Source organism: Paralichthys olivaceus, chromosome 15 (assembly GCF_024713975.1).
Source record: "Paralichthys olivaceus isolate ysfri-2021 chromosome 15, ASM2471397v2, whole genome shotgun sequence".
Taxonomy (NCBI): Eukaryota; Metazoa; Chordata; class Actinopteri; order Pleuronectiformes; family Paralichthyidae; genus Paralichthys; species Paralichthys olivaceus.
The window spans coordinates 10294907-10311649 of record NC_091107.1 but is presented as its reverse complement, the minus strand read 5'-3'; the positions used below and the strand labels follow the sequence as shown (position 1 = coordinate 10311649).

At 43.2% G+C, this 16743-nt stretch overlaps 1 protein-coding gene across 6 annotated transcripts in view; it reads left to right on the top strand.

Annotated features, from left to right (window-relative positions):
• Positions 1 to 16462, top strand: part of fnip1 (folliculin interacting protein 1) — a 36022-nt gene extending 19560 nt beyond the window's left edge. For all 6 annotated transcript variants that reach the window (XM_069510130.1, XM_069510133.1, XM_069510135.1 and 3 more), the window contains 11 exons: positions 53 to 124; positions 1424 to 1559; positions 2498 to 2699; positions 3025 to 3110; positions 6738 to 6884; positions 8760 to 8929; positions 9930 to 11706; positions 12245 to 12410; positions 12864 to 13064; positions 13180 to 13295; positions 13729 to 16462. In XM_069510130.1, coding sequence (XP_069366231.1) covers positions 53 to 124; positions 1424 to 1559; positions 2498 to 2699; positions 3025 to 3110; positions 6738 to 6884; positions 8760 to 8929; positions 9930 to 11706; positions 12245 to 12410; positions 12864 to 13064; positions 13180 to 13295; positions 13729 to 13807 — 3152 coding nt within the window. In that variant the 3' untranslated portion in view covers positions 13808 to 16462. The remainder of the gene's footprint in view (positions 1 to 52; positions 125 to 1423; positions 1560 to 2497; positions 2700 to 3024; positions 3111 to 6737; positions 6885 to 8759; positions 8930 to 9929; positions 11707 to 12244; positions 12411 to 12863; positions 13065 to 13179; positions 13296 to 13728) is intronic.
• The last annotated feature ends 281 nt before the right edge of the window (positions 16463 to 16743 follow it).

Sequence of the window (16743 nt, the reverse complement as noted above, 5' to 3'; positions counted from 1 at the left end):
ACCCACCCAACCCTTCATTTTCTCCCTGCATATTCCCCCTCCCTTCCTCTAGGCCACAGTCACCCCATGGACATGCCTGGCCGAGGGCTGTACGACGAGAGGGACAGCGGCATCGCCAGGTCAGGTAGGTTAATTAGACTAGGAGCCAAAGCCTGGATTGACCTACACACAACACAGCTCTCAGTTGTCCTGTCGAGCATTGAAGGAGGTTTACATTTATTCCTGTAGAGAAGATCAAGTGCAAGCCAGGAAACTATTGAACTCTTGCACTTGAGAAAGTTTGCGCTTAAACATCACTGCTTAAGCTCACAAGCATGTAGAGTTATACAAACACTAGTTACTTCCTCGGTAGTGACTTCCCTAATGCTGTTTGCAGAGGTAGATGCACTCAGTTTTCCATTCATTAAAAGGACCCATAGGGGGACACTGAGTCATGACTCATTGGGATGTGTCCTCATTCAGAAATGTCCTCTCTCCACAGTCAATCCTTCAATTCTTAAAAGTATTTTAACCTTAAACCAGAGAGAAAGAAGAGGATGCAGGGGTTGAAGACAGTGTGGGAGTGTTTACACTGCCTGTATGGTCCAGAATACCTTGTGCAATGGAAGCTGAACCTTTAACCCCCGCTCTGCTCACTTTCCCCCATTGCACAAACTACGTGACTGACACAAGGGAGATTATGTATTCAGCTCTTTCCCAGGTCACATGCAGAGGGTAAATATAGTGGCTTTAAAAACCTGTTACTTTTAAACAAGCTTCTAATTCAAGCCTCGTCCTCTCATCTCCTCCCTCCCTGCGGTTGGGCTGGAGAGCTCTTTATTTATCTCTGATGCACACACGTACGCACATGTCTGCCTGTAACACTCATCTATTCCCACCTCCCTCCCTCTCCTCTTACTACAGTCATCTCGCTACGTCTTCAACTCGTTAGCACAGTTTTAGTTCTTTTCACACACGTACGCATTCACTCGCCCTCAGGACGTCATTTGTCTTTATCTCTTCACACACGTACACACACAAGACCACATTCTGTCTTAATGGTTCATGTGACTATTGCCCATTGCCTGGGCTGTAAATAACCTTGATCAGTGTGTGTGGGTGTTTGTGTGTGTCAGTTGTCATTACCATGCCAGGTTGGTGTAAAGCCAGCTTGTCCAATAACTTCAGCATGTGACTAGCTGATATTAGATCTCATATTAAAGCTCCAGTAAGTAAGTGTTACATCTCTCTCTCTCTCTCGGTGCGTGTGTGTGCGCGTGTGTGGGGTGGGTGGGGGGGGTGTTCAGGATGCATAACCCTACACACTTGTTTTCGTATACACTTGTTTTCTATCACTCACCATTCCCTCCTCTCTTCTTATTCTTGCAACATTGTTTTTTTTTTTTAAACTGTTCTTCTCTGTCTCTCCTCTCTGTCTCTTTAGCTTCTCTGAGCAGCCTGTTGATCACCCCTTTCCCATCTCCTGGCTCCTCTCTGACCAGCAGCTGTGCGTCCAGCTACCAGCGCCGATGGCTCCGCAGCCAAACCACCAGTCTCGAGAACGGTGTTTTTCCCCGATGGTGAGACAAATACAAGCATATGTGCACAACACAACTGCAAAAACAGTTTTACCGATTAATCTACACACCAATTAAAGGAAACAACAGAAATGAAACTGTTTATAACAGAGAAATCTTTCTTTCTGTCTTTTTTCTCTCTTCAGAAAATCCTCCCTTGAAAAGGGTTAGGTGATGAAATAGATTATCGATCATTAGATTCAACTCTAACACACACACATTCACACAAACACTCACTCACACTCAGAGCTTTGGTCAGGATATTGTGTTGGCCTGTCTTCTTAGCACCCTCTCAAACACTCTCAGAGACTCTACACAAACATTAATCAGCTTCATCCGGTTTTTGTAGTTTGTTCTCATAGGACATCCTCAGAATCTAGCAGGCAGCTGGGAAAGTGACACGCACTGCTGTGCTAATAACTGTGGTCACACACACACACACACACAAACACACACACACACACACACACACACTCACACACACTCACACTCAGAGCTTTGGTCAGGATATTGTGTTGGCCTGTCACTATAAATGCAGCTGTCGGCCTCTGGGTGCTTTAATCTTCCAGCCTCTCCAGTTCAGCAGCACCAAAGCATCTTGTTTACCAGCTGAAGCAGTAAAAAAGTCGAGGATTAAAAGTCTCCTAACATGTTTTCTCTTCTTTACATATTTGTTCAAGTATTTTTCTTCTCAACTATTCAATCTGTTAAAATGTTTGATTTACAGTATTAACTGTAAATCAAAAGTGCAGACTTAGAAAAGGAGATGCTAAACAGTATTCTTACTTTTTATTATGTGAGGCAATCTGGGAGGATATATATAACTTAATATGAAATAGATTTGTTCTAGACAATAAGTCAGTGCATGGAAGTTACCCTCATGTCGCGGCCTCCAGAATCTGTCTCTAAAATTAACCCCCCGTGAACCCTGTCCCGGACAGGTCTGTGGAGGAGAGCTTCAACATGTCTGATGAAAGCGGGGGGCCGGGCCTCGGCGTAGCCAGAAAGAAGAAGATCGCCATCGGAGTCATCTTTACGCTGTCCCCCAATCCCGAGGAGAACAACCGCTTCCAGGATTTCTTTTTCTCCCACTTCCCTCTGTTTGAAAGCCACATGAACAAACTGAAGAGCGCCATCGAACAGGTGAATTAAAGTGTAGAAATGCGATTATGAGAGTGGAGCTTCTTCCTGATTTCCCTTTTGTGTTTCTTTTCCTGATGTCTTTATTCTTTTTATTTACTCTAAAACCATTGTTTTGATGTTTCCAATGTTTTTGTATATACCTGTCAAAGAAACCTATTTAGCAGGGAGATATGAAGAGAAGCCAAATTCCAACTTGGCACCCTGTCCTACACCCCCCCTCCTTGTCATCCCCTTTTACAAATTCCTTGCTCCACCTTTTCTGTAACTTTGTTTGTTGGCTTCAGTGCCAAATAGCTCAAAGCGTGTGTGCTATGTCACTTTCAAGGCCATGAAGATGAGTCGACGGTCAGCTGATACCAGCCAGAGGGCCTTGGCTTACAGCCGAATGATGGACGGACTCAACGAATTCAGGTTGGACAACAACTCTTTTTAACTCACTGTGGCACAGACAGTAATCTTCCATCATTTATCTTTTCACAATACAACATAGTAAACTTTGTAGCAGTTGTATTTGTGGTTGTAGAACTGATATTTTCCTGCACATTAAACACAAGGATTTTGATATGGGCCAAAAACACACTCACTCACACTTTATTTAAGGCAGAAGCTTTACTGAAAGTTCACCAAAGCAAACCTCTAAGTTTCTTTCAGTTTTTGTTTACTGGAACCAAACACTCTACATACATAGCAATGCCCCCACATCATTGAGCGACTCAGCGGAAAAAATGTGACATTTAACATTTGTTCCCAGGAAACAGATGCTTCACTTAGAAGAGGTGTCTGGTGTATCTCTGCACTATATAACCTGACACGAGCATGCTGTGCAACGTGCATCATTCATTGTGTCTATCGGTCTTCACTGCATATAATGCGACACTGGTAAACAGGATTTTGTTTCTTGATAGCTAGAGAAAGATAATATCCTGGAAAGGCTGGTGTGATAGAAACAAACAGGCAGGTAAAGGACCTGAATCATATTCCCCCCCAGATAAGTAGCCGCTGCACTGGGTAAGATGGGTGTTCAAAATATGCATGAAGATTATCACACACTACAGAGGACAGACACAGAAACTGTTCTGTCCTCAAAATAGTTTATTTAAATTTCTCCTCATTTAAAAACTATATATCTAAAACATGACATTTTTATCCAGGGGCTTGTTCAGGAGGTGCTCAAACTACAATCCTGTAGTACTTGTGTAATAGCACCAACATTTGGGCAGCTTTAATGGCCAGAGAAGTATTTCACAAATGCCTTTCATTCCAACCATACTTTCTTCAGCATGTGGTGCATGGCCAGACTCTATCAAGCAGCCAGTACACTGTGTTTTTTGCTGGTAACGTCTGAGATTGACCCTAATACTGTTGCTGGCAGACAGAAAATAATCTCATCCATTGGTGTTCTTTACAAGTAGAAAAATATCACATTGCATGGCAACAACACTTTAGATTAATCTATCCCCAAAAACCATGTATATTTTTTATTTAAAATTCAGAATCAAATGGTTCTTGTCAGCTTTTTGTTGCTGATATCATCGAAGGAGAATGACAAAGGACTTTTAGAAACGACGTCATGACAAACAGCAGTTAGTGTATCAAGGTGAATCTATGAGACGTGAAGGTAACAGGCGATGAGATTCTGCACCACTTACTGATGCAGTGTGCTGAGGTGTGGCAGTCATGAATAATTCATCTGTATGTGTTCATATTTATGTATGATGTATATTTGAGAGTATAGGTACAAATTAAAGAAGTTTGAAACAGGATGAATAAGATGCACATTGAGCAAAGTAAGATTTAGAAATACAGAGGGAAGGGGAACATTCTGTTCTCCGCCTGTCTTGAGCAAATCATTTGTGTTGCATTGTAACTGCATTGCATGCTGGAAGGTCTAGCTTCAGGGCCTTGGTTGTCTTCAGGGAAGCGTATTGATCAGTGTTTTAGACACTACCTAAACTCAACCCTGCACAATGCTACTTTTAGAGGATGCTTTATTTAGGCTTTTTAGAAACACAAGTTCCCAGAATGATCTAATCTTGATATGCGATGACATGGAAAATGAAATCATAAATTTGTACTGATGAGGTAGCAGAATAGCTTGTGTGCATTTATGTGCATATGTGTAAGACATACTTGTCAGTGCTAACTTATTTAATGTGTGTCTGCATACATGCCTGTCTCCACCACTACTTTTCCTTGTCAATCACACGCCGGTAGGCAGTTTCACGTCTGAGGTTCCCTCATTGCTGCAGTCATATGCCTGTTGGCATTCAGCCACGGCAACCCAAGCCTCCTGCGTGGCAACCCTATCTACCTCGGGCAGCGGCCACAAGCACCAGAATAGTAAATAATATATGAGTGCCAGCAGGAAAAACACTATTGCACGTGACAAACAAAATAAAAATCTCACCTTCAGACGGCAGCTAAATTTAAGCATAGCCACCTTTGCCATTAAGAGGCATCGACTTCATGGAATATTACAGAAGGAAACTGGAAGAAATGTCTTCCGGTTAATGCTTTGACGTAGTTGGAGGGCAAGGAAATACGTGCACATACACACACACACACGCATGCTGCCGAAGATAAGCTGCACAGTGAGCAGAGGCATTTATACATAAAAGTCACACCAGCCTATACTGGGGTTATGTTAGGTACAGGCTGTTGTCCTGAGCCAAGTAGAACACTCGACACACCAGGTTCTATAGATCCCATTTACCAGAAATACTTAAAAAAATTAATAATGGACCAAATGTCAGTCATTAGAAAAACTGCCACTCTGTAGCCTGGTAATTGCTTCTGAGTTATTTATTTTATTCAAGGTCTATAATCACTTAAAATTAAGTCTATTAGACATTTTAAGTTTTATACTAAACATTACAATTGTGACAAAGAAATAGTAAAACACATGAATTGACTCATTGATTTGCTATAATGCGTTAATATATCAACAAATGCAAACAAATTGAGACTTGATCCAGAATAAATCCTTGACTGTAGCTGTGCCATGTTTACATTAGCTAGTGAAAACACAGCACATTACCAGGCCATAAGCTGTTGATGAGGTCAGAAATATTTTACCATCGTGAGGTAATTTAAATAACAAGCGACTCTTTAAAGTTCACTTAAACAGCTGCTGCAAAAGAGCAGAGGGCAGATCTCCCTCATGTAGCGCTGGCTCGTTCTCAGACATCTACTCACTGGGGGCTTTTTCAATAGATCAATCTACAGCAGTCAGGGTCAAGTGGGGCTTAAAAAGGCCACGGATAATAATAAGTCGACTTGTTTACAACGCAGGAATGAAAAAAGATTATTAGATGGTTTGTCTGGCCTGCTGACAATGATATGTAAAGAGAGCAGGAGACATGTTTTATGTGCGTTGAGGTCCAAATGACATTAACTCCCTTCTGTTTAGCTCCTTTTGAGTTAGACTGGCTATGCTGTTGTGTTTTATGTGTTTGCAGAAGATTGCAGTTGTTTATGTTATGTTTGCAAGGAAAGAGGGTAAACGGATAAAATTCCACATCCTCCTTTAGCATTGTTTGAGGACAAATCCAGCAGCTGCCATCCTTTTTACAGCTCTGACTAAGAAACGCCTGATTCTTGACATTCCTCAGGCTGCAGAGATTCCCCTCTGGCCTGTGTCAAAGCCTGGCCCCTGGCCGAGACATGCTCACCAACACACCCCACGTTCCATGGAAACTCCAGTCCTTCTCAATGAACAAATGCCCAAGCCGAGCCACATACAGATAGTTACACTCAAACACACACATGCAGCACAGAGCAAGAGACGAGGTTGTGTGTGAGCGTGCACAAGTTTGACGGACTCATACACACGCACACACACCCAGGGTCTCCCATGGCCTCAGTGCAGACAGCAACGCTCTGTGAACTGAGATCTCTTTTGTTTACCCCCGGGAGACAATAACGTGTCTGTTCCATCTCTGTCTGTTTTCTCTCTTTTCCCCTCCTTTCCTTTCGTTCGCTCTCCACACGCCCTCTCCGTCTTTCATCCCTTCCTCCCTTGCTGTACCTCGCCTCCAGGATGACCATCTGCGACCTTTACACCATGCCTCGGGTGGCTGAGCCTGTCTGGTTGACCATGATGTCTGGGGCATCGGAGAAGAACCAGCTCTGCAGTCAGTTCATGAGGGAGTTCTCCCTGCTGATGGAGCAGGCCTCCAAGAACCAGTTGAGTGTCCACTTGTTCTCACACCTGGTCTGTCCTCACACCACCTTAAGAGGTTTTGTCTCGGACTAAGAAGGACATGAGATGAAAATACACAACAAACACAGCTCTCGTGGAAATGAGCTATTTGGATCTTCTGAAAGACCAAAAAGCAGAAAGGAATCAGGCAGGAATCATGCAAGCTCACAGATATACAGAGAGAAAGACATGCACATTAGCATTCAGACATGAAGAAATGTTACACATAGAGAGTCTTCCACTTCTTTTGTTGGCTTGTACTTCCTAAACAAGCTCATGAAACACATGAAACACATGCAGACTCACACAGACTATTCATTTTCTCTCTCACATACAACAGTTTAACACACACACACACACACACACACACACACACACACACACACACACACACACACACACACACACACTGTGAATGCTTCACCCTCTTTGCATTTATTTGTCTCCCTCAGAGGGAGCTGTGAATGAGAAGATCCCTGCCAGTCTCTACTCACTTATTGTTGCTGTTACAAAACCATTTCAAGCCACTGCTGTAAATATATGAATTGGTAGCAAGGGTTTCATTGAACAAAGCACCAATATCCAGTGCGGTTGATTTAAGTAGCATTCATTATAATGAACTGAATTGTTGCATCAAAATGACTTTAAAGGACATCAGCAAGACTTTTTCATTCATTCATTCAGTCCACATTCATTTAACATGGTCCAGAACAGTTTGCTTTTATTGTTTTTTATACGTAAGAAAACTAAAAATAACTAAATGCTGGCAAATCTAAGATATAGATACAATGGAAAGGGAAAAAAAGTTTCTTAAATGACATTGAATGAAACCCACAAGATTTAAACCTTAGATGTACAATTTCTAGTCAGTTTAGAATCTGTCAAAGAAATGTTCATATTCAAGTCGTTGCACCCAGAGGACGTTTGGTCATTTTGCTTAATAAACTCTTTAAATCAACGACCAGGGCAGTGGTGTTTGTGTCTCTGGCACTAGCAACGAATAAAGTTGTTGGGAAAAACTGCCAAAATGATATTTAACAAACGTGACCAAAGCCAGCATGGCTTTGAAAGTGAAACATGAGCAACAGAAAATTTGTACTAAAAAGACTCAGAACAAATCATAATCTTAGATATAGTGTTTGGAATAGAAAAGAAATAACATACAAGGATTTAGGATTATCATTCCAAATTATTTTATTATTCAAAACATTATTTAGAACATATTATATGGTTTACTGTGGATCTCTACAGACCTACTCTCATTCTTTAAATCACTGTACACTGTCATTGTGTTGACCAATAATAAAAACTGTGTCTCCCAGGCAACAAGTGGTGTTTGTCTGTCAGCATCACTTCTTAGCTGAAGTCATACTTTCTTCCACCATCGGTCATGATGACTAACACGTAACTAAGCTGCCGGCTCTTGAATGTAGTATCGGGTCTCTCTGGGAGCCGCTGACGTTACTCTGTCACACTGTGTCTTTTCTGAGGCATCCCATCTGTATTCCCATGACCAATGGTTTTGATTACAGCAGCAGCCACAACTGTGTCCTTGCAACGATTGAACTCGACTGCCATGATAGAGTTGAGTCATGAGACAGGAAGGGAAGTAGACTCTTGTGGTTAGGAAAGAGAAGTGAGTACAGGTCTTTGTTCTTGAGAGTTGCTATGTGGTGACCAGTTTAGCAAGAAAAAGCCTGACCAATGTTTTCCACCATATTTAGAGAACATCTGATCTAATGAAACAAAGTCAGGGGACGAAACTGAGAAGTCAAGTCATCTGATTGATTGTATCCATCCAGAAACTACATTTCAGGACTCTTAGAGTTTTGCTGACCAACTTGTGTTTGATGTTCCAGATTCCTCCCGGCTTTATTGACGTCGATCCTGACTAATCATCTGGCCTGGGTCCCCACCGTCATGCCCAATGGGCAGCCTCCAATCAAGATCTTCCTTGAGAAACACTCCTCTCAGAGTGTGGACATGCTTGCAAAGACACACCCCTACAATCCACTCTGGGCACAGCTAGGTGAGTGTCATATACACACACACACACACAAATACACACAAATATACACTAATACACACACGTACACAGAGTGAGATGAATGTGCCTTTGTTTTGTGTCAAAGCACCTGGCTGGAGGGGAAGTAGGATGTAACACCTGTGTTTGATCCTCTTGGCTCAACCTTGAACACATTCAAACCTGCCATTGTAAATGTTGTTAATCATTACAGCATGAAAACAAGTTAGGACTGGATTATGATCTTCTCATGCAACTCTCTTAAGTCTTCATTTTGTTTCAGGTAGCTCTTGTGTATGTCCGTATCATGATGATACAGTGAAGTTTATATCCTCTCACATGAAAGTATGGATTCCAGGTGCAATAGCCTGCAGTTTTCTAATCAACATGTAACAGTTGGATTTCAATTAGATATTTTTTCCCCCCATCTATGATTATATATTTTTGTTACTAGTTTTGCACTGAAGCATGTTGCATTTGTGAAAAGCTATAGTTTTATTTGATTGATACAACCATCAAGAGTATTCCATAAATTCATATATGTCTAACAGAGTTTGTTCAGGAGTCCACATGGCAAAGCATTAAGAAAGTGGTATAATGCTGACACCTAGTGTTTAAAGCTAAGAATTGCAGAACTTGAGTGGTCATTTAAAACAAAGAAGGTAAAGAAGAGGTAGAAAATGTGATTTATGCTGCTCATTATTTAAATGTGGCTCTATCAGTGCAGGAAGGAATAAATGTTTAATTTGCATACTTTTCCCCCTTGTCATATCTTTATATGCAGCATCGATCATAATCATTCTCAAGCAATGGAGATACCAAACACAAAACTTAAGACACAAACATTATATTTTAGATTTATGTCCTGATTTTGTAGATAACAACCAAAAGGCTTCACTAAAATTAACTAAGTAAAATAAACATGACCTGTTTAAAGGACTTAATGCATCTGAAGACCTGATCAGTGATGCTCATGATTCCTTTCTCTTTCCCTCACTGTGTGTAGGGGACCTGTACGGGGCCATTGGGTCACCAGTACGCCTCTCAAGGACGGTGGTGGTTGGCCGACGACAGGATCTGGTCCAGAGACTCCTCTATGTCCTCACATACTTCATCCGCTGCTCTGAGCTGCTGGAGACGCACATGCTGGACAGTGCTGAGGATGAGGCCATCGTCATGCCTGGTTCCCTCATCACCACCTCCCTAAGGAAAGGAGAGGTGGAGGAGTCGGACTATGTCCTTGTTACTGTCCATAAACCCAGCGGGGACTACTTGTCCCAAGGGGCCCATGGCCATCAGAGTGAGACAGAGGACAGTAGCTACCCCTCGGACAACAGCCTCCAGAGCAGCACATACACAGACACTGATGTGGGGCATGGTACCGAGGATGCACCAAAGGAGGAAGACGAGGATGAGGAAGCAGAGGAGGACAGCAGTGAGAGTCAAGGGTCCAGGAGCAGTGTGCTTCAGATCGGACACAGTCAGGACATGATTCCTGTTATCAGGACTACAGAAGCAGCTGAGCCTGGGGAGCTGCACAGGGAGTCTAGCAGCCCGCTGGGCACAGAGGCCCGACTCGAGACCGTGCTGTGCATTGGCTCAGCCTCACCCAGGGAGCAGGTCTGTGTGCTGGAAACAGAGACCAAGGGCGAACTGAAACTTACCCTCCCAATCATACCCTCAACCTGTGCATCAAGTCCGTCCCCAACTCCCATTACAGAGTGTAAGAACTCCGGGACAGCGGCTGGGATGGATGCAGGCACGGGGAACCCTCTCACCAAAGCGCTAAATCCTTGGCCTTTGGGAATCCCACTAGAGAAGAAGCCTCCGGATAAGAACGTCTCTGCCATGGTGCCAGTGCCAGTGATACCGGGAAACACCGTGACAGGGCCCATGGCTTTGACTCTCACAGAAGAGGAGCCAGCAACGAAAGTCACTTTTCTCATTGGTGACTCCATGTCCCCTGAGTCGGACACAGAGAGCCGCAGAAGGAAGGTGGAGGATGAGATTAAAAAGCACAAGAAACACCTCAAGGACAAACATCTGCTTCACCAGCAGCAGCTGATGCATCAGCAACAACAACAGCATCATCATCATCAAGGGCAACATTATCAACAGCAACCACTGCAGCTGCAGAGAGGAACAGATTCAAAGACCAGCAGCACCAGTGCATCGGAGGACCAAACCAAACAGACCAAGGCAGCTCCTGCTCTGCAGCGGGTGTCTAGTAAGATGCCCCAGTGGAGCTCAGCATGTATGGATGATTTTGACGAGTGCATCGGCCTGGACAACCCTGTGGAGACGAGGACAATAGACGATGTGTCTAAACGACAGCAGGCCAGCACCATTGACAGCATGCACAAAGACTTGCTGGACCCCTCGGGAGTCCGTGGGCCTGGTGACTTGGGAGTTCAGACTTTTCAGGGTGGAGTAAGAATTCAGGATTTGGGTCTCTGTTTAAGTTCGGACAGGGAAGAGGTGGGGTCCAGCAGGAAAGGAGACACTTTGTTGGATGTCCAGATGAGGTGCAGATGTGGTTCCACAGATTCCTCCGACAACTGCTGCTGTAGGGGCTGTTCTGCTGAGCAGGACAAGGGTCTCGTGTTGTCAGTCCCAGTCCCGCAGGACAGAAACAGCAACAGTAAAGAAGACCAAAAGCATAAGGTGGCTCCTGTCAATGACTGGGAGATACCGCGCAACGAGAGCTCCGACAGCGCGCTAGGGGACAGTGAGAGTGAGGAGACGGAGGACTGGCAGGAGGAAGTGCTGGTGCCCTTCCCTGGGTAAGTGGACGTGCTGCACTGGTCTGATGTGCAATCCACATTATGTCCAATACAATGTTTTAACCAGGTAACGACAAGACGAGGTCAAAACCTTGTATGTGACCGGACTGTTAATGGTCAATGTGTCAAATGCAGGAAGTAGCCAGGTAATGGATTCATGATGTCATCATATCCTATTTGCATTCTATCTCATGCCAGCTGATTTCATCCCTTTATCTGTTTGCACGTCAGCTCAGTCAGACATTACACAGACTTTGTGCGATCTAGCTGTCAATGCACACTTTATTTAATGTCTGCTTCAGCTGATGCATTGACACAGACTCTGCTCATGACTGTAACAGCTGTAGTACACGTGTGAAGGCAGCTTTTGCCTCTCACATCCTGCACAGCCTCAGTCTTGGTAACAAACTGCTGCTCCGTCTTTCTGCCACTCACTGAACAGAGTAGATACAACGAGAGTTTCACTAAAGGGCTCCACGAATAGAAACTGTTTTCAGTCAAAAAAAGACACATCTCCTGTCATATGTTTGATTTCCAGGTCGAAGTTGGTGGAGAACTACTCAAAGCCGAGCATCGCCAATTTTGGCAGGTCTCTGTTTGGGGGCTACTGCCCCACCTACGTGCCAGACTTTGTACTGCATGGGATGCCCAGTGACGAGAAGCTGCGGCAGAGCCTCATGGCTGATTTAACTCATGCTGTTCAGGTAAAGGACTTGAGTATTTTATTGCTGGAGATTATATTCCACTGTTAGAGTCATGAAGATTTTGAGTTTGATCACTCTACAAGCTACTGTTATTAAAGTTGGTACTGTTCCATTACAAGTGAACCAGAGGGGTGTAAACTTAATTTGAGATTTTGGCAGATTGTTGTTCCTTCATCTACAATTTAGTGTGTTCCCTATATTTTTAGGTAATCTGGAAAATATATGCAAATAGCTTTAATTAGGAAACCACATTTTGTAAAATGATAGGACAATATGATCTAATTATTTTGAGTCAATACGACTGAAAGTGGACCACTGACATTCAACTATTCCTCATGTTTGGTGTGAATTACCAGGCTCTGTATTATAAGTATAATGAAGTAAACTACAGAAAGAGGACGTGTAAGGAATCTGTTTTTCGTGAGTTAAATCTAATGCTGTCATCTTTTGTAGCATCCGGTACTGGATGAGCCCATAGCGGAGGCTGTCTGCATTATAGCAGACACAGACAAGTGGACGGTGCAGGTGGCGAGCAGTCAGAGACGAGCAACTGACGTCAACAAGCTGGGGAAGGAGGTCCTGGTGTCCAGTCTGGTTTCCAGCTTATTACAGTCCACTCACCAGCTCTACAAACTCAACCTCTCACCCAACTTTGTATGTTACATCTCTCTTTGTAATGTCATGTGATACAGAACAAAAAGTTCTGAGTTCCACCCAGTGAGTATTTGTCTGTTAATGTTGATTTCTGTCTCCCTCCTCTGCCCCTTAGTGTATAATGCACCTTGAGGACCGCCTGCAGGAAATCTACTTCAAGAGCAAGATGCTTGCTGAGTATTTAAAGGGCCAGACACGAGTCCATGTGAAAGAACTGGGCATGGTCTTAGGGTGAGCATCAACCTTTATTCTCAACTCATAGATGTTCAACGGCTCTACCTCAGTTATGATTTCGTCACATTGCCACAACTAGAATGACAGTGGAGCTCATACCTCTGCCAATGCAGAAACAACAGATGAATAGTGTTTTCATTCTTTTCAATCATTCGGCTGCAGAACAAGTAGAAGCCCAGTTATCTGGAGCCTGAGCTGTGTTCGAAATAAAAAGTGTAGAAAAGTGTCCAGTTAAAACTTCATCAGCCTGGGAAATCTGCAAACGTGTCAGAAGTCACATCCTGGATCAATCATCCAGTGTCACCAATATTTTGGGTTGTAAACAAATGCCACAGAGTTTTGTGTTTTATAGCCGCGTCGAAATGATTTTGTCATTTTAATCTCACGTGAGTCTCACCCTGTCTGGATCTGTGCTCTTGTGTCTTCACAGAATCGAGTCCAGCGACCTTCCCCTGCTGGCTGCAGTGGCCAGCACCCACTCCCCCTATGTGGCTCAGATCCTTCTATGAGACCGTAAAGACACTGAAGTCCCTGAGCAGCCCGAGGAAACCGGTCTGACCCGGGCGGTGCCACTCTGGCCCCAACACACAGCTGTCCATGCTCCGCTGCTGACCCCCCCGACATGGTTTCCTTTCTCGTGTGCCTGGACTCGGTGGGTCTTGCCCTGCAGGTACAGTGCACATGTTAATGGACCACAGCCAGCGCCTCCCCTCACCACCCCTGCTGCTGAAGTTGGTGCAATGCTGATATTGTGCCACAGTGGGAGGCTGCAGCCCACAGCCGCACGGACGGAGCGTGGCTCTGCGGACGACCGAGGAATCCCTGAAATGACCTTCTCCTGTTGTTTGAATGTTTTAAAACGGGACTCACTTTACTTTTTTGGACGTAAAAGCCAAAGACTTGATTCATTTTCCCAGTTGAAGATGAAACTTTTAAGATACCTACAGAACATGAACAATGTATTTTTGTTTCTTGAAACTGTTTCTCTTTCTGTACAATCTTAAACCCGGTCGCACAATGTGACGGACTCCAAGTTTAAAGGTAACAGATGGACGTTTTTACACTTTGCTTTGAGGTAAATATCATTGAGAACATTATCAATCTCGCGCCAATTTTGTTATGTTTGTTGTTTATCTTCCTGTGTTTGTTTACAAGCCAAATTTCCCTGAGATATCGAAAACAAAATCTGACACACAGGATTTTTTTTTTTTGACAAATTACAATACACACCTGACTTTAACCCTTATGGTTTGTCACAGAGGTGCACACCGTGATTTTATTTTTTGTTCTACAAACTAATTCTGAAATGGCTAAAAGTGGCTTTGACATTCTTATCATAGGGACAGCACTACCTCAGATCTTCGTATGGGCTGTGGACGACCCACACACACTTACAGCTGCCCCATAGAAAACCATGAGGTGTAGTTTTTAAGATATTTTAATCAGAGGAATGTCGGTGTCAACTGTGTGCGGACTCTATGCTGTGTTCTTTCAAAAAGGGAAGGCTGTTTAATTCTTTAGGATGATCGTTACAAAACTTAAAGAGGAAAAAACATTTGATGCATCAGAATGTGATGACGGCGTTTTCCTTTCTACTGTGGAAAAGCTTAAAAAATGCATCATCTACTTATATTTTAAAACTAGATGCTGAAATATTTTCACACTTTTATAGCTTTGCCACATTTATACGATGTTTACGGCTTTGATGTTTTTCTGCGGCGAGAGGAGACGGAGAAGGAACACAGTAGGCCTTAGAGTGGATATGTATGTATCAGTTAACACTACTGGATTTTCAGTTTCTCTGACAGTTGTAAAACAAAGCAAAAGTTATAGTAGCACACTTTTATCTTTTTGTTTCTCTTTTGATTCTCCACGAACCCAGGGTGGGATTTGCTGAGATTGAATCGCTTTGCTAGTTTCCATTTTTTGATTCTCACCTAGGCACAAAGTGTGTCCTGCAGCGGGGCTAATGCAGCATAATTTCATTATTCTCAGTGTTTGCTGACGGTTGATATCATTGAAAATCAAAGTATATTTTCTTTGTTTCATTGCCGACAAAATAGTGCGAGTAAAACAATTATTTAACATGAAAAAGAGAGGAACTGCTGCGTTTCAGGCGATACCACAGACTGTATGTAAAGATGGACGACATGAACGTTCCCCAAACTGAAGCAGAAGCGTCCCCGTGTTGAGTGGCTACAGTTTAGGTCATACACTCTGCCTCCTCCATGTTAGTGGATAGTGATATAGATTTTCCTCAAAGATGTTTCTTGTCATTTTAGGTTCTTATCACACTGAAGTTTGACCAAGTAATTTAGTGAAATTTTTTTGATGCTATAAAAATGGGGTGAAACGTCATGATTGACAGCTGAGACTGACACACGATTGGTCGAGCGCGTGTATCTGTGGGATCTCTCTCCTCCGGCTTCATCCCCCAATCGCTACTGTGCAGACTCTGACCCCCTATACCCAAGATAGTTTCATTTCTTGACAGTGGGAGGAAGTGGAGACGCGTCGTCCATCTTTATTCACGGTCTATGGTCCACACTGCGCTTTACCACTTTACCACTGTGCTGAAAATGTACCTTCATGGAAAAGGAATTGCAGGCTGAGGGTAAAGTGGTGCAGTGTGTTTGAAGCTCCTTATTTTCTACCATTTACGTTGACAAATCCCCAATTTTGACAAATTGTTGAAAAAAGCAGGAATAACTTTGGCGGTGTGATGCTGAGAGTTGGAACCGCACTAGTTTTCTTTCTGTCCAGCCAAATCACACCCTGAATATAACCCAAGTCTTAACGGAGAAGTGGCGTGGACGCACCGCAGGCGTCGGGAGCGCTCCTTTTGCTGGTAAAATCTGATGTAAACACGCTTGTTACTGTATCGAAGATGCTCAGCTATATCGGCCTACGTTTTTGTACAACCCAGCCATGATGTTTAAAAAAAAAACAAAAAGGTTCGAATTTATATCTCGCTTTTCCCTCTTTGTACATGAATAAATTATTTAGTTGCTGTGGTATGTGTAACAGTTTGTGTAAACTGTACATACTGTTTATTTCCACGTCATTTGTACAGAATGTCTTTTAAGAATTGTATCCTCAAATTATTTTTTTCCCAATTTTATGGGAATGTTGTGCAATAAAGATGCCCGATGTTGAGAATTGAAGTGCAGTTGTTTTATGTCCCGGAATTCAAGCAAATGGGGAAAGTTTGATATTTGATGTGTAGGAAAATAAAATCATTTTCCCGAAACAGAAAACCAAAGATATCAAGACTTCTATTTAGATTCAAGCATTAATAACGACAGAAAAAACTCTGACTCCAATAGATATGAGCACATATTGTTGTTCAGAAGATATTCCAATAAAGGAACATTACATCCAAGCTTTCTTTTCAAACCCTGATTCAGTGGAGCAGCTCCAGGCTTGACTTTCCTCACATGTCAGA